General features: G+C 43.8%; 1 protein-coding gene across 2 annotated transcripts in view; it reads left to right on the top strand.

Annotated features, from left to right (window-relative positions):
• Nucleotides 1-1,438: 1,438 nt before the first annotated feature.
• neurl1aa (neuralized E3 ubiquitin protein ligase 1Aa) overlaps nucleotides 1,439-22,522 on the top strand; it is a 79,840-nt gene continuing 58,756 nt past the window's right edge. Inside the window, exons 1-2 of one of the 2 annotated variants that reach the window (XM_078954290.1) lie at nucleotides 1,439-1,615; nucleotides 1,755-1,814. In XM_078954290.1, coding sequence (XP_078810416.1) covers nucleotides 1,546-1,615; nucleotides 1,755-1,814 — 130 coding nt within the window. In that variant the 5' untranslated portion in view covers nucleotides 1,439-1,545. Of the gene's footprint in view, nucleotides 1,616-1,754; nucleotides 1,815-17,518; nucleotides 17,808-22,522 lie in introns of those variants that run through there. The other variant, XM_023954999.2, reaches the window with a different exon arrangement.

The following is a 22,522-nucleotide window of genomic DNA, read 5'->3' as shown; positions in this document are numbered from 1 at the left end:
AAGTCAAAGCTCATGTCTGGGTTGTGAGTGATTTACTTGAACTGAAACTCATTCGTTTAACCGCCGTCTGAGCGTGGAGCTTGGTTCTGCTGTGCCTCAAATCACAGAGAAGCACTTTGAGGTCACTCCTCCTCAACTGAAAGGAGTATTCTTCGTCACTCAAAGAACAAACAGCTTTCATTAGACTTTACTGATGGATGTCATTGTCTAGCAAACTACACCAACTACATTTTCATCTGTGCAAACGTTTAAACCCAATCCTCTGGAACAGATGAAGGCTTTTTTTTGTCTGTATGGATAAAAGCAACTTCTGCATGTTTTCCTTAGAAACAGCATCTGAGAAATAACCTGGCAGGTACGTCTTGTTTCATCACGGAGTGCTGGGACTTGTGACCTTTGCAGTGGAAAAAGTCTAGTCTTCATATTTGCTCAAACAGGAAGAGGTAAATGGAAGTGACAGGCTAATATATGTTGCAACGTATACTCCAGCAGCTAGTGCCTGGGCCTGTGGCTCATCCAGCAAGCCTCCTGGGTGTTCTGCAACCCTGCATGCAAAGGACGCAGCAAGCATGTACTGTCTTTGAAACAATTTGCTCTGTGACATTTTGATAGCTGCTATTTTTCTTTCATGATGAGGATATTGCCTTTTAATTTAGTCTAAAAGCTCACAGCGAGGAGAGGGGGAGGAAAGGCCATTATATCCGCGACTGACAGAAAATGATTAGTGTACATAACAGGGGAAAATAATGAAGAAAGCGAAACATTTATTTTTAATGAGCCAAAACAAAACCTAGATGAAAGATGTGGAGAAGTTGGTTGGATGGAGGAACCGGAGAAGCAGAAGTGGAGTGGCGTGCACGCCGCTGAGTGCACACCGTGTCAAAAAGCATGAGCATCCAGGCTGTCATAAGAAATGGGCATTTCGTGTTCTCCCTTTGGTGGCTCTGCAGTGGATCGTAGCTGCTGACCTCCCTGTCAGATTCCACGGTCCCATCCATCAGGGAGGCGCATTAATGTGGCAGCATGGTTTTCAGCTCATCCATCAGAGTCAGATGTCCCACGTGCATGTGAGGCAGGCGGGGCAGCTCATGTATGTTTTCACACAGCGCGCTCATGTTTGCACACGAATGTGCCGGCCGTGGGTGGGTGGGGTGAAGAATCCCTGCTTGACAGACCTGTCCTGTTTTCTGCAGTCGGTCCCTTCAGGACGTCCCGTATTTGATTCTTTCAAATGACCAAGAACAGATAAACTGAGGAGAGGGTCCTCCTGGTCTACAACCTCAACTGTTCTGCAAAACATCATTCTCCAGCTGTTGTTGTTGTTGGACTGTGATTTTAGGTAAGGGTGTCAAATTATTGCATTAATTGCAATTACTTAATTACAGACAAACACTATTTTTATGATGTTAATCTCATTTTTAATCTTTAACTAGACATATATGTAAGGGATAAAGCCCAACGAGGTGACTGCTATCTTGAGTTAATGGACAATGGAGAGCGACGAGTTGTCATGGTAACGGCTACAGAGCCTGCAATGATCTTGCTATGCAGCAGCAGAGGAAAGAGATATACATGCTGAACACCATCAAAAGTGAAACAAGGCATCATTTCAGAGGTAAAGTTCACCACCTTAGCGCTTGTTTTTGTTCAGATCATGAAGCAAAACTTTGTTACTAAGTCTACATAGTTCAATTTGTTCCTCATGCTTCATTTCCTTAAATTCTCTTCTCTCTTATTCTTCTGCTGCCTCCCAGTCTTCAAAATGATCAAATCACGGGTGTCTTTTCTACTGGCTTGCTGTTGTTACGAAAAAGGTATGTCAATATAAGTATTTTGGTACTAATAGGAAGTTGGCAGTGAATATTTTTTGGATTGCTCAGAAAAATGTTCTGTTTGTAGATGTGTTACATTTGAGCACTGTGGACATGATGTTTTGTTTTTGTTTGTTTGTTTTCTTAATTTTTCAAGAAAATGAAGGTTGAGTGGTATGTTTCAACTGTGGGAGGAAACCGAATTACCAGGAGAACACTCGGACATACGTGGGGAGAGCATACAAACTTCACTTAGAAAAGTCTCAGCAGGGATTTGAACCAGCGCCTTCTTACTGTGAAGTGAACCTCTAACCACGCCACTGTGCAACCCGTGTTGACATTGTCAAGGTCCCGCCTCTTGCATATCGCCAACATTTTAGTTCTCTAAACCATCATTCTTAAAATAAGAACAATCTGTAGTTATTTTTATTTCTATTTATGCAGACTTTCTTAATCCTCATGGTGATATCATGGCAGAGGCGGGGTCATAACGATTCATGGAAAAGTACTTTGGAGGTTTCCACACATTTTTGCAAGCTTGAGCAAAGATTTAGGTAAAATACGGAAAATAGGGCTGCACGATGGGGCAGTGGTTAGCGCTCTTGCCTCACAACGGTCATGATTCGAATCCCGACTGGGACCTTTCTGTTTGCATGTTCTCCCCGTGCATGTGTGGGTTTGCTCTGGCTTCCTCCCATAGTCCAAAAACATGCTGCATAGGTTAATAGGCTGGTCAAAAAGTGTCCCTAAGTGTGAGTGTGTGTGGGACTGCCTGTGTGTACTCTGGCTCCAGCAACCCCATGACCCTGAAAGGGATCTAGCAGGTTTACCCTTGTGCTATCCTATGACCCCACCCTTACATTGACGTGTTCTCTCTACCATGACAAAGGTGAATAAAGGTGGAAAGATTTCATGTAATCCTTGGACACCAGTGAAGATCACAAATCATTGAAGAAAAAAGGTTCAGATCACTGTCTAGTGGGTATAGATGACCCCACTCCCAATGTTAAAGTGCCTAGGATAGCACAAGGGTTACATCAGCCCTCTAGGGGATCAAATGAGGAAAATGTAACATAAAACTTTAGATTAAGGAACAGAATGTAGAGATTAAAACACTAACGCTATTTTGTTGCTGATGATTCAAAGAGCCACTGTAAACAAAAAAGCACACCCCCAATCTAAAAAAAATAAAAAATTACAAGAATTTTTTTTTTTATTAAAAATTTTAAAGATATATTTAAAAAAATATTTCAGTAAATTCCGTCAGGAAGTGGATATTTTCCATGGCAGTAAATGGTTTGTCTGGCATACAAAGCAAGAGGCCATCGGTCCTCCTCTTGTAACCGTCCAGCCAGACGGTCTTTGGTTGAAACTGCAGAGAAAGACGTACAACAATGGAAACTCGTAAAAACACTACAAGTCTGAACAAACTGCACTGTGAAGAAGTGAAGATGTTGGTGACGCCTCCTCAGAACAAACCATTGTTTTTACAGCAGCACGCTCATTTCAATGATAAAAAAACATTTACGGTTATTAGCATTAAATGTGTTGTAAAAGAAGAAAAAACAAAACACATTTTGTAACTTTTTGTGTTGCATTTCCAAAGATCTGCAGCAGAGAAAAGGTGAATGAAGTCGGATTTGTTCGTCTCTGATGTCAGCAGCGCCTCCTCTCCCTCTGAATCTCCCAACCTTTCACTGAAGGTTGTTTACTGTCACCTGCGGCACAGTGACCTTTGCAGATCCTTACCTGCAAGCGGCGGAGGTTCATGTTGTGAACCGTGAACAGGTGAAGGTTGTGGGGCGCTTGTGGACGTGTGACTGTGCAGGTTAACTCTGCTGCAAAACTGACAGACACACAAACTCAGCACATGAAACAAATTTGACTTATTTTTCTCAATTTTGTAAAGAAAAAGGTGGGGTGCTCCGTTGTTTTGAAATTTTTGTTCTTTGCCTCATTTTTTCCATAAAATTCTGTGTTCTCTCATGCTGCAGCTCAGGAGAGCCACTGGGAGCTGTTGTGCTCGTGCACGTGATGCATGTGCACGTCGTCTAAGTCAGGTACATTTGCAGGAGCTGAGGCAGCCAAATGAGTAGTTTAATTACTCATTTTTCAGGTGAGAGACAAACGGATCTGATGAGGAAATGCAGTTCTCCAAGTAGATCTTTCTTTGTCAACAGTGCCCCCTGGTGGCCACAATCAGCAGAACACCTCTTACATGATTTTTTTTTTTTTTTTTTTTTTTTTTTTTTAACTTGTCCTGTCCAACAGCTAGGCAGACAGATGAGAGCTGAGGGCCTCTTGGGTTGGACATATTTTACTTTAACAAGAGGGGTTATTAATCTTCAGACAAACCAAAGGTATGTCTGAATAAACCCCTTTTGTAATTGAGGCCAAACTTTATTAATTTCAAACATGTCTGAAAATCTTTGGTGTTGGACCGGACGGAAAAGGAAAGAGGGGAAGAAGAAAGAGGGACGTTAGAGAGAGGGGGGGTAGGGGGTGATAATAGGAGGGGAAGGGGGATAAGACCATGAAGCAGCATAAAGCAACAAGTTTACTGGTTGTTAATCATTATGGTAAGGTTCAAATGTAAAAAAAAAAACAAAAAAAAAAAAGGGCGGAGCCTGTCCACACACACACTCAAATGTTATAAACACACCTGTTAGTTGCAAAAATGTCCACCTGTCGACATGTACACAAAACAGATAGTGTTCACACGCATACTTATGCCTTAAAACCAACTAGTGTGAAATATTTCAGTCATTCAGTCTGTTGAGCTGACACCTGTGCTCAGGTGAGTGTTTATGTTCTTCTAAAATGGATGGTGGAACGTGAAAAGAAGGAGGGAGAGTGCCCAGCCATCCCCACCCCAAGACCCCCACCGCACCAGCAGCGGCAGCCGGATTCCCCCCAACACCACACGGGAACCGGCAGGGAACAACCGCCGCCCGGGCGACCAAGCCCGCCACCCAGGCCAGGGCCAGCAGGGCCGCCGCAAGGCCCCCAGAGCCAGAGAGCAGGGAGGCACGGAGGGAAAGAGGGCGCCGCCCCAGCCCAACCAGGAGAGCAGCCCCCCCGCCGCGCCGGGAGAACCCAACGCAGGGCCCCACCGGAGAAGGACGCCCACAGCCCCAGACGAGCACCCCACCACCACCCAGGAGTTCCGGGCATCCCCCCGCCCCAACCCCAGGTACGGGCCAGGACCCCCCAAGGGAGACCCACTCCGCACTCCAGGCAGCCATCCGCCCGGCCAACGGTTGGTCCAGGGAGGAGCGAGGCAGGGGCCCGCCGCCCCCGCCCAGGAGGGGGGAACCCCGGGGAAAAAAGAGGGCCCACAAGGGGTGTTGTAAATATGGCCCGACCAGGCTCGGCCACAGTTGGAAATTTGGCGGGGCCCAGCACTCAGGAGTAAGGACCAGAACCCACCCCCCAGGGACACGAACACCCCCGGCTCAGATGTAATGTGAACCCCCCCACCGCGCGGAGAGAGCACCGCCGGGCCCAGGAAGCCAGCACCCCGGGGACACAGCCGCCGTTGCAAAGGGGCCCGTACCCCCCACCAGGGAAGAGGCAGGGGACAGATGGTCCTAGGTCCCACCTTCCTTGCAAAATGTGTGTGCGTGTATGTGTGTTTGAGAGAGTGTGTGTGTGCATGTGTGTGTGTTTATGTTGGGATGTATATATTGAGGGGGGAGGGGTGTGTGTACTAAGGGGGGTGCGGTTAAAATTGGCGGGTAGGGCACTAAGGGGACGTCTCCTGATTACTCACAGTGACGTCCCCTCACCCTCCCCACCAAGGGGCCCTAAATGTCTAAGGTGCGGTTAAAATTGGCGGGTAGGGTGCTAGGAGGACATCCGCTGCTTGCTGGCAGTGATGTCCAAGCACCCCCCCTACCAAGGGCCCTACATGTCTAAGGTGCAAATAAAACCGAAAGAGGGGGGGCCCACTCCATACGGCAACCACAGGAGGGGGGTCACTGCCTAGTAAACCCCCCCCCCAAGGCTCATCGCAGGCTAAGCCCCCCACCCCCTCACCCTATTATGAGGTTATATGAGGAAGGGGGTAAGTTGGGGACAGATGATAGACTGTCCCCCGGTGGTCAAACAGCCGTCCCCCGCCCCCCCCCCCCAGCAAGGGGGCCAGGCCCACCCAGCCCCGGGGCCCCACCCCCGGAGGCGCAGACACCCCAGGCCCAGCACCACCACCCCCACACAGAGAGAGGGGAGCCAGAAAGCGCCGGCCCCCCCCGGAGCAAGCCCAGGCCCCCACCCCCAAACGCCGGCCCTAGAAGAGCTCTGGTCAGGCCTCGACGGGACCGAGGCAGCCAACCGGCCGGGGAAACCGCCGATGGCCTCAGCGGAGACCCCGACCCGTCAGCCCCCCCTGCCCCGTACCAATAGTGGCCCCCCCCTCCCCCAGAATGCCCCCCCACAGGACAGGGCCGACAAGACCCCCACCCCACCCCACCCCCAGACCCCGCAGCCGAAGCGGATGACACCCAGAGCGACCGGGGGCCCCAAGAGGGTTGTCCCGTCCCGCCCCAGAGCCAGGGAAGGGCCGATCCCAGCCCCAGGTGTAGACGGGAAGCCCATCCAGCGCCGCTGGGCCCCCCCCCCCCGAGCAGCGCCCCCCGCCAACCCCCCCCAGCACAGGCAAAGGGACCACCCCCCCAAGCCAAGCCAGACCACCACCCCACCCCCCCCCACCACGCACCCCCACACCCAAGCCCAGAGGACCACGCAGCGCCCCAGGCCGCCCCACCCAGGCGCCGGACCCGACCCCCCGACCAACGGAGCCCCCACCACCCCCGGCCAGGCACCGGAGGCCCCGACCCCCACCCCGGCCCACGGCAGAAGGGCAAGGAGCAGCGACGACCATGCCCCCCCCACCCCCTAAGTCACGGAGTTAGCTATGGGAGACCAGAGAGACCGAATTCTTTCAAAGTTACTTGAACTTTGGGCTGACATTTTTTCCAAGCTGATATGATCAAGCAGCAGATTTCTGTGTTGACTTATATTTATATTTTTTTTGCTTTTCCAATTTATTAAAATAGTTTTTTTAGCAATGCAAAGAGTTATGAAAATGATAGAGCCTAATCCTCCTTCTACATCGATGGCACTCATGTCACCAAGCACACAAAGTGACGGTGAAGCTGTGATTGAAACCTTAAGCCAGACTGATAGATCGGCACATACCTGCTGCCAGAGAGCCTGGACAGGCGTGCAGAACCATAGTGCATGCATGTAATTGTCGGGTAGATTACTGTCACAGTGCTGACAAATGTCTGAGTTACTGAGACCCATCTTGAACATCCTCTGTCCAGTGTAGTAAATTCTGTGAAGAGTTTTGAAATGGATTAGCTGCAGATTTGGATTTTTTGTCATTTTAAAGGTGTTTAGACAAAGTTCTGACCAAAAACTTTCATCTGTGCTGATGCTCAAATCCGCATCCCATTTTGTTGTCGGAAGTGAAATATTGTTATCTAAATTACATAAAAGTTTGTATATTTTGGAGAGAGTTTTATTCATTGAGAAATTGATCAGAGTGGTAACTACATCTGGTAGCTTTAAATCGTTGTCTCTGTATTTAAACTTTTTAGTAATAATTGATTTAAGTTGCTGATATTCCAAGAAGTTATATATTCCATGTTTGTCTTGAAGTTCCTGGGGAGTTATGAATCTTCTATCAATAATTATGTGCTCTAGTTGTTTTATGCCCCCTGCTTGCCAAGCTGGGAAGTGGATAATTTTTTTGTTTATGAGGATGTCTGGGTTGTTCCAGATGGGTGTCATTTTGCACGGTTGAATTGATGATTTTGATATTTTGAAAATTCCCACCAGGCTGTTAAAGTGGCATTTATATTAATACTTTTGAAACAATCCTGTTTTTTAACTATTTGACTAATAAATGGAAGATCTGACAGGTTGATCTTTCCACATAACGCCTGTTCCAAGTCTAACCATGAGTTGGTTTCTGGATTATTTTTTAACCATTTTAAGATGTATTGTAATCTATTTGCAAGAAAGTAATTGTGGAAGTTAGGTAATTCTAATCCTCCACAGCTTTTTGCAGATTTTAAAGTTTTTAGACTAATTCTTGCAGGTTTATTGTTCCATAGAAAGCTTGATATGGATGAGTCTAATGTTTTGAACCATTTTAATGGCGGTTGTGTGGGAATCATTGAGAAGAGATAATTAACTTTGGGTAAGATTTTCATTTTAACCGTGGCTACCTTGCCCATAAGGGACAAAGGCAGGTTGGTCCAGCGTGTTAGGTCGTCCTGTATGTTTTTCAGTAATGGGGTGTAGTTTAGCAGCACCAGTTCTGATATTTTGGGGGAAAAATAAATACCTAGATATTTTATATTGCCTGATTTAACTGGTATTGTGAGTCCTAGCTCCGCATTACTGTTCAGTGGTAATAAAACAGATTTATTCCAATTAATGGAATAGTCTGATATAGAAGAGAATTCATTAATGATTGTTGCCGTTTCATTTACAGAATGTATATTACTTAAAAACAGTAATATGTCATCTGCATAGAGACTAATTTTATGATGGCTGTGTTTGGTTTTAATTCCTTTAATACTCTCATTCTGTCTTATTGCTGCAGCTAGAGGCTCGATAAATATTGCAAAAAGCGAGGGGGAGAGTGGGCAACCCTGTCTAGTTCCTCTTCCAAGAAAAAACCTGTTGGAAGTCTGTTTATTAGTTCTAACTGATGCATTGGGGTTGTGATATAATATTTTGATCCAATTGATGAATGATTCTCCAAACCCAAACTTATGGAGGGCAGCAATGAGGAACTTCCAATTTACTCTATCAAAGGCTTTTTCAGCATCCAGTGATAGTATAGTCATTTCCTGGTTTTTGATGGTGGCAAAGTCTATTATGTTAACGAGTCTGCGGACATTGTCATCCGAGTGTCTGCCTTTGATGAATCCAGTTTGATCAAAGTCAATTATGTGAGGAGTGACTTTTTCTATTCTCTGTGCTAGTGCTTTGCAGATAATTTTTACATCTGCATTAATTAAAGAAATGGGGCGATAGCTTGAAGGACTCGTGGGGTCTTTGTCTGGTTTTAGAAGAAGGATAATGTTGGCAGAGTTCATGTTAGGTGGTAGAGATTGGCTTTCATTGATAAATTTTACCGTTTTACATGATTTATCCCTTGTGCTATCTTAGATGACCCCACCCTTACATTAACGTGTTCTCCCTACCATGACAAAGGTGGATAAAGGTGGTAAGATTTCATGTAATCCATGGACACCAGTGAAGATCACAAATCATTGAAGAAAAAAGGTTCAGAGCACTGTCTAGTGCAGGGGTGGGCAAACTACGGCCCGTGGGCTGGATCCGGCCCACCTCCATCTTTGGTCCGGCCCGCTGAACAATATCAGAGACCCATGTGTTTTTTTTTTTTTATCTGGTCACACGATCAAGACGTGACATTTTATTCCACCTTCTGCAGTCTGTGTTTTACCTGGAAACCTCTAAGAAATCTCTGTCAAATAGAACAGAAGACGGTCTTCCCTTTCTACGTCGCATTTCATCTTTCCCGGTTTTGCTCATTATTTCTGAGCGATCATGCTGCCTTTTTTAAACAGCGCACCCTGTTCTGTGTCCTGATTGGCTGGAGACCTTGTCAATCAATCTCCCCAGTCCGTGCCGCGACTCCTGTACAGAAACGCACAGCTCTTCAGATCTACAGAAATCTTTGATCCCGGTCATATCTTTGTTTTCAATCTAAGATCCTGGACCTCATTTCTATGAAGGTTTAAGAATTTAAACAAGAGAAAAGGTGAAAATGTTCATGTCTGTCAGAGAAAAGTGTATTGATGCAGTGAAGAGTTTTAGTGCCATAAATTTAAAACATCTGGAATCATTCTCTGTGGATTTCACCGATCACGGTTATTTTTAGAACGTAACTCCTGCAATAAACGAGGGAACTCTGTTCTGGTGAAAAGGTAACGCAGATATATGTGTAGCTGCAGCAAGAGACATTTGCTTTTTCAGTATTACTGGATGAGAAACAGACGTGCAGCTGCGCAAACTGTGAGACGTATGATGAGCTCAAAGTCTCTGCGGAATTATGACGGGAGAGGATCCATTATTTATTATTTTTTTTAAAGGGATCAGTATATTTTTCCTTAATTGTTGTCTTTGAAAATCATAGAGAGTGTTGTTTGGTCATTGTTTTATTTCATAAATAATGTTATTTATTTTCTTAAAAGGATCATAAATGAAACTTTATTCGTACAACCTTTTACAAAAGGGCTTCACAATAAAAGAGATCTAAAATGGGAACAAAAGTTTTAAACTAAAAACTTGAATATTCTGTTTTAGAATATCATTTTCAATCCAAATGTTTTCATCTACAGTCCATGTTATATCATTTTCACTCCATGCATCTGCTCCTGGTCCAGCCCTTCTATCCAATTTTAGAACCCAATGTGGCCCGCCAGTTAAAATAATTGCCCCCCCCTGGTCTAGTGGGTCTAGATGACCCAACTCCCAATGTTAAAGTGCCTAGGATAGCACAAGGGTTATACAATTACGTTGAGAAAAAATTAAATTGATTTTTTTTTACTTAAGTAATACAAATGCATATAGAGGTGTTTGGGTAGAATCTTGAAGAGGAAGGATTACATTCTCCAGCATTATTTTTAAGCTAAATCTCTGCCTCAGGCTGCAGGAGCCGTTTCCCGACGAGGAATATAGGAAGGTCAAAGATCATATGGGCTGAAGACGGCAGCAGCACCTGAAGGAGCTGAGCCCAACTGAGCCTCCACCACCGTGCACGGTTCATCTCCAGCTCACTCGCTGGTGTTCCTGGGAGATCGAGTGAGTGTGAGCAGATGGTAGGTCTTTTGGGGTAAAACAGCGAGGAAGAGGAGGATCAAAGTGAAGCAATAGAAAATATAAATCTAAAAAAAAAAGTGGATGGGGGAGGAGGGGGGTTAAACAGGGAGGGGGCAGCAGAGAGGTTTTCATCTGAGCTCAGCTGAAGACTCATTTCCTGCAGTTTTTCTATTGACCTGCTGAAGGGAGTTTGAAGACCAAATGGAGCTCAGATAAAAGATCCAAAAACACAGATCTGCTGCTGGCGTCTGGGTATCTGGCAGATGAATTATAGATGAAAACTACGCATAAAAAAAAGGCAGCTGAAGTTTAAAGCTGCGGTTCCTAGAAGTGCATCTAGGGGCTCAGTCTTTACTGACCCTTGCAGTCAGAAATTTACTACAGGAAGTTTGATTATTTATTTATTTTTAATTTAATGTAAATTTCTTTCCAGCAAATATTAAAAGCATCTTAAATCAAAACCAGTGGATCTTCTGATGCTCACCTCAGTCCCTCCAGGTTTAAAAAAAAAAGTTTTTTAGCTCTCAACCCATCAAATGAAACAGCAGCTAAACATGGAAGCTCTAAAAGATGAAACCCTCCAGATAGTCCTGGGAATGAATTCTGACCCGTCTAGATCCGACCGCTCTCATCCAAAAAGGCGTTTCATCTCTGAAAGCGTTTGGAAGTGTTGTCCTCATCCATCCGCAGTTTGTTGGCCTGAAAGCCCGCCGGCTCTGCCTTTCATCCGCCTTTACTACGTAAAGCAAGGTGAGCACCTCTGCAGACATGAAAGTGTGAGCAGAAAATGTGATTCTCTGCTTGTCTGACTCACCGAATCCAACATGCGGCTCCGAGGTCAGCCTGATGATCCGTGACTTTAACAGGCCTGGAGCTGAGAGCTCTGAAACGTCTTCATCCTCCCCCTCCTCCTCCTCCTCCTCCAGCCCTCCATGAAAATGCTCTGCACCTTGGTTGTTGTTCAAAAGACAAAGTATCGCAGAGAACAAATCCAAACTTTTTCAACCGGTCCTGTTCTTCTGAACGATGTTCACCAGGACCAGATGAAAGAGGCTTGGAGGCCTTTTTGGAGGCCCACCTCCTGAGAATCTACAAACTCAAGTTGGCTTTTATGTGTGGACTCGCACATCAATAAGATCCTTTTAGCTGAAATATAAAAACGAAGTTTCACAAAGAGAATAAAAGAACTTCACACTGGTATATTTATAAAACACTTCTTCATTAAGACTCTTAAGGTAACAGTTTTGTGACCCACTCTGAAGTAAATTGTGTTTCTGGTGTTTTTAACATGTTTTAGTTTCATTTTTCTCATGATAGAGGACATATTTAAAAAAATTAAGCCTAAAATTGCATTTCTGAGTATTTCTTCCTTCAAATCTTTCCGAATCAGGAGAAGACGTTTGTGTCAGTAAATATGTATGTATTTTTGTTTGTGAAGACATGTCAGAAGTTAGAGCTCTGTCTCCCCCTCTGGTCACCAGGGGGAACCATCTACAGAGTACTAAATGCACTTTATCTCCCAGCAACCCCAGAATGCACTTCCTTGCACACCAGGGTGGTATTCCAGAAAGCAGGTTATGCTAGCTCCCACGATAAGTTTGAGGCTAAGGAAGTTGATAACCTCAGCATTTGGTTCCAGAAATGGAGGTATGTTTCAGGGTAGGTCAAGTTACCATGGCAACTCATGCTCTGAACATAACCTGGTCTGGAGCAGGTTTAGTTGAAGCTTAGTTTGTTTACAGAGAGGTGAAGCAGCATGGTGTGTCCCTTTAAAGATGACTTAGTGGATGAAAAAGCTCAGATAATACTTTTTCCACCATGAGAGGGTGATAGGACCACATATGGATGTTGGAAAGATAAACTTTTTTACTTTGATCTAACTTAATTATTTGCTTCAGTTAAGATAAATCATTTTTTTTTGTTATGTCACCTTAAAAATAACACGTTGTTTTCAGACAATTATTCTCCTTTCGTTCAAATTAATTCAATTAAGTAGGTGTAACTTTGGTGCTGCCGTTAGATCGGCACCGCAAGGGATTCTGGGATATCATTCCCTTTGCCTGTCTGGACGGATTTGGGTTTAAGTGTGGGTTTTTTACAAAATGTGTTTAGTTGTATAGCTGTTTTACTGTGTTTCACCGTGTTTTGCCGAGCTATTTTGTCCTACTATGCTTACGTCTCTGCACCATGAGTGAGAGTAAGGGAGAGGATGATAAGTTTATATAGCACCCCTACCACCTTAACATGTTATGATAGGGATGGAATATTCTTTAATGAATTTTTGCACTCTGTGCATTTCTTTCCGTTCTTTTTATTGTTATAAAAATGAGCATATCTGCCGGCTCAAACTTAGACATATGAAAGTTCAAGAAATATAAGTAATTAAGATGGAAAAAAGATTAATGGAGTAATGTGACATTTAGTTAGATAAATACGTAAATTTGAGTTGTATAAACAATTATTGAGTTTGAATTAATTTAACTAAATTATTTAAATTATTTTTCAGCCATGTTATTTTTTTGATGGACTTGTAATTTTTTTCCGCTGTCATTAAAATCTCAGACTCCGTCTCACTTAAGTACAGCTCTTTCTTTTTTTTTTCTCCACGCGATTCCATGGTGAGTCCAGAAATCGGCGATCTATTGAGAATGTCTTTATGTACCGTGCGTTAACCCAGGGTTACCAAGTCGAGCGTAATTACGCCAACTCATATCCGGTCTTTTGGAACCGACATACCCAGAGTAAGCAAGTTCAGGCGGATTTCAGCCAGAGTTCAGGCTCAAAGTCAGGCTAGTTTAAACATGCTTCCTGGAATACCCCCCTGACTCTCACTAGCTGTGTTTACATGGAAAAAAGTTATCGGAAAGAACGCCTAAACGGAAAAAAAATGCGTTATGTAAACACGCCGTTCGGAATACTCTGCCCCGATCAGGACTGACCGGCTGCTCTGCGGACACCCGGTGCGAAGAGTGGACGCCTCTGCGCTCCGCCCCTCGCCCCACGGGCTCCTTGCCTCTCCCTTCCTTCTCTTCTCCGACACCCCTCGCGAGAGGGCGCCAGGGAGGAGCGCTTCATACCCCCTGACGTCCGGACCCTTCGCGGTCCGGTTGCCGGTGGACGGAGTGAACCGTGTCTCTGAGCAGAGCAGCCGGACTTAAATTTTTGTGTTTGAGGGGAGGGGAGGATGCTTTGTTTCGTGTGGGAGGCTTCGGACTGCCAGCTCTATGTGAACGAGCAGTGCTGAAATGAGGATGTTCAAGGTTAATCATCTGAAACCTCCTTCTCTATAAAAACAAAGTCCTGCTCTGCCTCCTCCATCATTACTACATCCAGTGGAGCAGCTGGTGCTTTGGAAAAATCAAGCTGAATTTAGCATTAACTTTATTCTCTGTTTAGTTTTTTTTGTTTTGTTTTTTGGCCTTTGGAGAACGCTACGCTTAAACTGAGCCATCATTTTTGTGACTGGAACGTACCAATATTACAACCACAGATGGGCTAATTGCCCCACCCACCACAGCAACAACATCACCAACTTTGCAGACGATTCTGTGGTGATTGAGCTTCTTCTATGGCAGGGGTCGGGAACCTTTTTGGCCAAGAGAGCCATAAACGCCACATATTTTTAAATGTAATTTCGAAAGAGCCATACAATAATGTAGCGTCCCTTTCCCACACTGAGGCACGGAGACTTAACCCCTTTTAGCGTTCTTTATTCTGGTTACTGTAGACCACAACAAACGCCGTAAAATTAATTCAGCAACTCCTGAATCTCTCCTGTCGACACGAGACGAGAGCGCTTCTACCAACTTTATATCCCCCTGCTCCTGCTCCAGCCCTCCCATTTCCCTTATTCGGCCCATAGCTGAACCCCATTGGTCCAAATTACCTAACAACCACCTGAGCGACAGAACTGAGAGCCAATCAGATCTCTGCATGATGCGTTCAATGAACTCCAGAACTTTTAACGCGGCCCAACAGCCATCCAACTCAGTCCGCGACAATATGTTTAAAACTAAATATACAAGTGAATGTGTGCATTTGATGTAATTTCAACATTTTTAAAGTACAATAAGTCTGTGGATTCTTTTTAATAACATTGTTATGCTATTGCTAATAAATGATGAGTATTTCTCGTAGTAGTTTTGCTGATGGTCTAGTCTGGTTGATACGTGGTGAGTTTCTGCTTTATGCAGGCGTTGAGACTTTAAACGTGATCGTAGGTCTGAATGTTCTGTAGATGTGACAAAGACTGATCACATGCAGACGGGGAGCCAAACACACACTCACACTGCAGTGAGTGACGGGCAGCGGGTTTTACGTATTTACAATCCCTGCGTCCCCACAACACCTCAGCCCCACCCCCCTGCTTTCTCCCTCACACATCCCGTCCCCGAAACTGCGCGCTCTTTCTCAGAGACGGGAGCGCGCACTTTTAGGCACGGCAATTCACAGGTTTCCAGGTGGTACAAACTCTGTGAAATTATAGACAATTGTAAACTTATAGCGCTGGCGCAGATTTTTCTCTCCAAGCACCGCTACTACTGCGCGCCTCTGGCATCGCATCGCGCCCGAGAAGGACTGGACTAATGATAAAAAAAAGTATAATTAAAGATTTGTCTGCGAGCCACATGTGACCATCAAAAGAGCCATATATGGCTCGTGAGCCATAGGTTCCCGACCCCTGTTCAATGGGGAGGGACTTTAAGCTACGTTGACACCGCCCTCGGCAACATGAGTTCAAGCAGCCACTTCCAATGAAAAATCTATGTAAATACACTAAAGAGCCAGTTTTGGGCTTCTGCGATCAACACTCTCACATTCATGCATAGCTATTAAGTTTCTACGACTGTTTTGGCACTTTTGCTAGTTAAACCAGGTTGACCTTTGACCAATCAGGGACTTGGATTTGGTAGTGACCTATGGATGGCATCCATTCGAATTCATGGAAGTGCCAACCATTTAAAAATTGATCATGGAGGAGAAAAAAATAATAATTGCAGTTTGTGCCCAAATGGAATGATTTGACACTTAGTCTTTCCTATATCGTAATAGAGCTATGTAAGCAAAAGCCTGGAGCAAGATTAGCAAGATGTGCACTCGCTTTGACATTTCACACCCAGCCTCTTCAAACTGTAGGTGCCAGACATGCGCTAGTAAATAGTAGAGAAAAAACAAGAGGAAGCCCCTCCCTGATTGTCCAGTGTGTACAGCATGGGCTAAAACTGTGCTCCCGAACCTATGTTACTTGAAAACACGTCACAAACCCGGTGTGTCCGTAGCTTCAGAGTTGAGCAGCTGACAGCTCAGTGCAGGAGAAGAACCTCAGGAAACCTCAGGGACTATAGAGCTGAACTGAATGGAGAGGAGTCTTCCTGAACCTCACTTGGAGAATAAATTGAGCAAACAGATCTCACAGAAACTGCTGCTCTCCTATGATAGGGCTGCAGAGAGCACTCTGACTTCCTTCATTTGTGATGCACAGCGGCTCAGAAGAAAGAGCCCCAGAAAGGTCAGTGACTCGCCTCATACGGCTGACCTCTCCTGTTCTGAAGAAACTAAGCTCTTGCTTCCTCAGAACAGCTTTGAACTTTGTGAAGGACATTTCACGGTCGAGTTGTTTCCAGTTTTGATCTGTTACTGCCAACAGCAACGATCAAACAAGGTGATGACAAGTTCAGGCTCTGCTCTATAACAATAACAAAGCCAACGAGGTAACACAACTGCTGAGCACACGTGTTGGTAAACCGTTGGGCTGAATCCAGATTGTTTGCGGCTTCTCCCTACCCCTACATTTATCCCACAAAGTGGAGAGATATGGAAAAAAATCTTCAAATTCGGACAGTACTAACACTTGATGACGTAATCGTCGGTCATCTACGTTAGCGCTTTAACTTTAACAGCTTATGTAAAAACAAAAACTCAGTACCTACTTTCAAATGGAAACTTCTTTACTTTAGAGCACACCCACGTGAAGAAATGCGTTTCTCCTTCACGCCACAATCGCGATGTGGCTCACCCTACTGGCAGGGGGATAGCCAGTTCTTTAACCCTTGTGCTATCCTAAGCACTTTGACATTGGGAGTGAGGTCATCTAGACCCTACAAGACAGTGCGCGGAACTTTTTTTTCTTCAATGATTTGTGATCTTCACTGGTGTCCATGGATTACATGAAATCTTTCCACCTTTATCCACCTTTGTCATGGTAGGGAGAACACGTCAATGGTCATCTTGTTTCCCTGCGGTGTTGCCTTTTGGCCCAGTTCTGAGTCCTTGTTGGGTTCTTGAAATAACTCTTCCAGGTTCCCCACGGCATGCCTCTGGAGCCCCAAAGCCAGAGTAATAACTTTGTGACTCTTCTAGACAGAAACATGTCAGGGATATTTTTATTTTGCTGTAGAGTTTCTCTGAATGCAGTGTGGTGAGTTTATGGAAAGTGTTTCCTGGAAGCAACAGAACTGACGATGGCAGAGGAAATTCACTGAAGTCTCAAAAAATACTCACCTTCGTGTTATAATCTGCCCCTTTGCGCATGCTCAATGGGTCTGCTTCTGTTATTCATGATTGACACACTAGATGGCGACAGTTCCTATTTAAAAACAGCTCATTATGATGGTTTTAAACTTTAATTTCAGACTGATCTGAATTTTGCAGACCTGTTCCTTCTATTTGCTCTCAGCTAAGTTTTTCTTAATGAGGAGTGACTCTTTTATTCTCGGATTTCTTACTTCCAATAATAGCATTGTAACGTTTAATAGTCTTTTTGTGTATTAATCTTATATTAATATTATGAACAGATCTAAGTAATGTATTGCGTTTTTATAAGCCATGATGTTCCTCCCTTCAGTTACGTCTTTATTCGGTCTAGTTCGGGTCTTTTCGTCACCCTGAGAAGTCCAGCTCACCTGCGCGCGTGCCTCATCGGCACCGTTTTGGTTGGCTGGTGACTGGTGACGTAACCTGAAGAGGAAGAAGAGGGGAAGAGCGGCATCCGTGAGCTGCAGAGTTCACGCTTCTTGGTCCTCGTCGAGGCGCGCGGACCGGAACCGTCCATGGGTAACAACGTGACCGGGGTTCCTGGGCTGCAGAGGGGGGAGCACGCGGGCTTCCAGCGGCTCCGAAACTCCCAAAAAGGTGAGTCCGACAAACCAGAAACGCTCCGGGATGTTCGAGGAAAGCGCCGCTGCTGCTGCGGGACTGAGCCCGTGGTGCTGAAGAACAGCTCCCGGCTCGCGCCTGCAGCACGCCACCGCGGTGCTCCATGGGGGAAGAAAGTTTGGTAAAACATCAAGTTCAACACTAAACCTTTCTAGAGTTCTAGATCGAACCAGAAACACAAGTTCTCTAACAGAGAGCCCTATCTGTCTTTTCCCTTCATGTGAAAAACACGACTGTTGTTTATGTTTGTTATTTTGCATTTGGAGATACATTTTGGATATGACGTCACAGAGGGATAAAAGTTAGAAAACAGACGCCTGGCAGGTTTGATCTGCTGTGAAATACACTTCTGTAGACAGTCTGCTTCATTTGATAAGTGTGAACGCTCACCAGAACAGTCACCAAAACATTTGGTTTAAATGAGGATGAACCATTGACTGTATAAGAGACCTGGATTGAGTGGCTCCTCCCCCTTGGCGTTCCAAACAGTAAGTGCGTGCTGGCTCCAAGAAGCCAAAATCCCATAGACTTCTATAGAGAAATAAACAGCTTTTACCCAGTCATTCTATTTATAATAATAATTTTATAATAATAATTATTCTTGCTCCACCACCCGTTTTTAACATTTTCTTGCTAATCCTAATTTTTTTTCCGTGATATATTTTTTTCTGTAGCACAGGTTATTGGAGTTATAAACTGACCAATCAGATGCCTCAGTAAAAGTATGTGATTTCATGACAAAGGTTTAAAACTTTTGATTGACAGATTCTCCAGAGCCCACTTTCAATTGGTAGAGGTCAACTTCGAGCAAGCTTACTCCTGATTGGCTGCCATAGTAATGTTGACTGTCAGACTTGGACCAATCAGTGCTTACTGACTGACATTGTCTGGCTCCAATATAACGGTGTTCGTATCGCGAAAAAATGGCGACTGATTGTATTTCATCTTGATGGAGCCAGAAGTCACACTGGTTCAGTCTAGTTCTCTTATTTTCAGTGGGAGGAACAGGCACCAAAGAATTTAGTACAATGAAGGATTAGCCGGTGGGTTTATTTTGTTTTTTATGGCCGGATCAAACCTTTATGGAACTATCGCCCCTTAGTGACCTGCTGTAGGAACGTTCCCAGCTGTTTGATATGCTTCCATGTTTAGAGAAATCTAAAGTTGAAGTCAGGATTCCACTTCCATTTGAACCAAGTCTGGTGTGAAATCGACCTTTAACTTTTAACTTTGATTTCCTTTCGATTACATTTTTCTGCAACTGTATTAGTTCACTGGGTAACCTTTAGGGGGGCTTGTTACACAATGAACCATCAATGAAAGACAGCCCGAATGTACAACAGACATAAGAACGCTTTTGGTAGAATGTGCAGGAAATCTCTCTCCTAGCAAACACACCCACTATAGGGCTGATAAAGAGTTTTGGATTTGCTGGTCACCTTACAATCTAAACCACACCCCCTTCTTTCATCTCTATTATACTTTGATCCTAAACAATACTTTAGTGAGTATTTCATGTCTTTGTTTCTTCTTGAGCAGTCATTTAAAATGGCTACTTTTTTCTTGAAGTCTTTTCTTTGTATATAAGATCATTTTTTAGCAACAGGAACATCAGTTTTGATTCATGTTGGGAGACATCCTTGAACCACGTGATCTGACAGGAAGATCTCTGGATTTGTGATTTTTATTGTAAGCTTCAAACTTAGGCAGACATGTTGGCAAGCGGTTTCTTGTTTTCAGTTTTTGACTGTAGGACAACACTGAACGGTTTTCAGAGGCTTCCTTCTGGACACATTTTGGAGAATAGATCCTGAACTGTTGGATGTAACAGGATTTTTATTTTGTTTGTGTGATTTCTGTTTTTCTCAGCTCTTTATCTGTCAGCGTTTGCCCTAGTTAAGCCTCTCTCCTCTCAGCAACCTTTAATTAACCAAACTGGATTTCTTCTGAGAGCATGGAGCTGAGCATCTAGTCAATGCATAGATGTCTTTTAAAGTGATTAACCCTTTGGAACGCAGAACAGCCCAACGTCTCTTCTGCTTGTCTCGGGGAACAGCAGGAACTTCAGGATGCAGATGTTTTCCTGTTTCATGTCTTGCATCTGTATTTTGGGTTCTTTGACCTCAGGTTATGATGAGTCTGAGTCATGTTTTGTTTCTTGTGCGTGTGCAGTCTGCCCCCTCCCTTTCCCATCGCCTCGAATTATGACCCTAATGTTGGATGTGGATTGGGGGGGGGACTTTTTGAACTCGAGTGTCATCAATTTCTGGACAGTTTTTCATCCTTTAAGCGAATAGGAATGCTGGCTCAGAAGCAGTGAGTCAGGCGGGCGAGGGGGTGGGGGACAGGATCCAGCCAGGTTGCCTTGGCGACCACCCATAATGTGTGCAACAGTTCCCATGGTGATGGTTTCCAGGGCGCGTTATCAGCGGGAGATGATAGCTGATCTCAGGGGAAGGACGTCACTGACGGCTGCTGGGCGCCGAAAGGGTGGGGTTGGATGGGTGGGGGTTCTCTGTTACTCTGAATGCTTATACGAATCCAAAAATATTATCCCCCCGCAAACCTGATCTGTTTTCAAATGAATAAACGCTGACTCAGAAAACTCATTACAGGTCACACAGTGTGTATTTATGAGTGTGTGGGGGGAGGGGGGGGGGTTGTTGATCAGATGAAGAGGTTTTACCACAAATGAGGCGAGTTCTGTTTTGATTCTCTTAGTTCTCTGTATTCTGTGGTCACATGATCTGTTGGTTTGGTTTGTAGTCTTTGTAGCCAAATTTTTAGCTCTGCCCCCATCGCCGTTCTTGCTCAGATATGAAGTCATTTAAACACCTCCTATTTAAAAAAAAATACATTTGAAAGACAAACCCACCCGACAACTGTTGGAACATAATCAGTGATTTACAGCTGATAATTAGAAGCCACGCCCCCTTTTGAGGAAATTTTGATCTCGACTATAAAATGAAAAAGTTCATAAAATTCTCTTTGGTTGAAAGATTTAAAATTGAATAAATGTTTGTGTCTGCTGTGAAGTTAACTTTATATTTAATGAAAACCGCCACTTTTCTGTACATAAAATAACCGTTTTGGTTAATAAAACCAACAAAGAGTTTCCCAAAACTTAAGAAGTGCTTCAAAGTGCCTCAAAGAAGCAGTCATTTCAATGCAGATTTTATGCCTATAAACATATACTTCGACAAATGATTGTGACCTAAAATGTATTTAAACTAAACCACTTATGTCTGTCCTTTAATACAACTGAGGAATGAGCAACCTTAGAACCAACATCTGATGGTTTCTGTGCTTATCTATAAATTTAGTTGTCAGAATTCAGACCTTTTCCTGAACTCATCCATCATTTAATTTAAACTGTTTAGAAAAACTAAAAATTTTCTTTTGAACTCCACTAAGAACCCAACCATCAATGTTTTTTAGGGATAATGTTGTTTCAGTGTCTCAACTTAACCAGAAGTTTTTGTTTGTTTTTTTATCAAGTTTAAAAAAAATCTTTTTCTTATCCTTAACCATGCATAAATCAATTTTTGGAAAATTAGAGTAAAAAAACGACTTGATTACATTCTGAAAACTCTCCAGGTTTTGACAAAAAACAAAAAAAAGGTTTGAAAAAGTGAAAAATTTTAATGGTTTTGAAATGGACTCATCAAAAACCTGAGACTGCAATAGTATTTAAATTTAGTCATTAAAGTGGGTATAAAAGTAAAAAAAAAACAAAGAATCAAGATCAAAAATACTTTTTTCAAACATATTTCTGAAGCTTTAGTGTCTTAAAAGTATCTTAAAGACCCACTGCGATGAGGATTGTGTTCTTGGTATTTTTTACATGTTTGTTTGGCAGTTTTCTGATGATGGACGAAAATTGTATTTCTGAGTATTTTTGTATTGACATCATTGTGAATAATGAGCAGATTAGAAATGTCCTTTGAAAAAAGCTTTTTTGTCATGTGGAATCTACGCTTGGCGGGCCACAAGCTCCCTGCTCAGTTTAAATAGAGAGATGTTGGCAACGAGTAGGGTAAAAGGGGGCGGGGTTCCAACGGCCCGCCCAAAACTCAGAGGTGCATTTCTAATGCACAACTGCCGCTCTGCAGTAACTATGTCTTAAACAAACAACTCAGTTTTTTCATATTTTGGGTAAAAATGGCATATTCATAATTAAAAGACCACTGGGATCACTTTCGAATTAGATCAGAAGATGATCAGTGAGTCTTTAAAGACTACTTCAAAATATTTTTCACCCTGTTTTAATTGATTTTTCAGAACTTCGTTTCCATGTTTGTGCACAAATGGACTTTTATTGACCTAAAATAAATAATGCGTTTTTTTTATTTATGTCCAAACTTCAGAGCAGATGTTACCTTGTTTATCTCAAAGTTTTCTCAATCTTTTCTCCTGTAGCTCCACCCCTTAATCAAGCCACTGCGATGCCCTTAAAGAAAAGCAGAACCGTTCCAGCGATTACTCCCCAGCCTTGAACCCGTCTCTTTTCCTACACAGCAAATCTCAAAGTATCAGAACTCACTCCTCATATTGATTAAACTTCCTGCAGCCTCGGCAGTCTGGTATTTGTCCGGGTCACAGCTGCGCTTTCGGTACCTGATCACTTTGTCTCCCGTCTTGTTTCGCCGCTCTCCTCGTTGATCTCTCAAAGCAGTAAACTCGATCTGTCC

This window comes from Oryzias latipes, chromosome 1 (genome assembly GCF_053564925.1).
Source record: "Oryzias latipes strain Hd-rR chromosome 1, Olatipes_Hd-rR_3.1".
NCBI classification, from domain to species: domain Eukaryota; kingdom Metazoa; phylum Chordata; class Actinopteri; order Beloniformes; family Adrianichthyidae; genus Oryzias; species Oryzias latipes.
The sequence above is the reverse complement of the archived record's forward strand: the minus strand, read 5'-3'. Positions and strand labels throughout refer to the sequence as shown.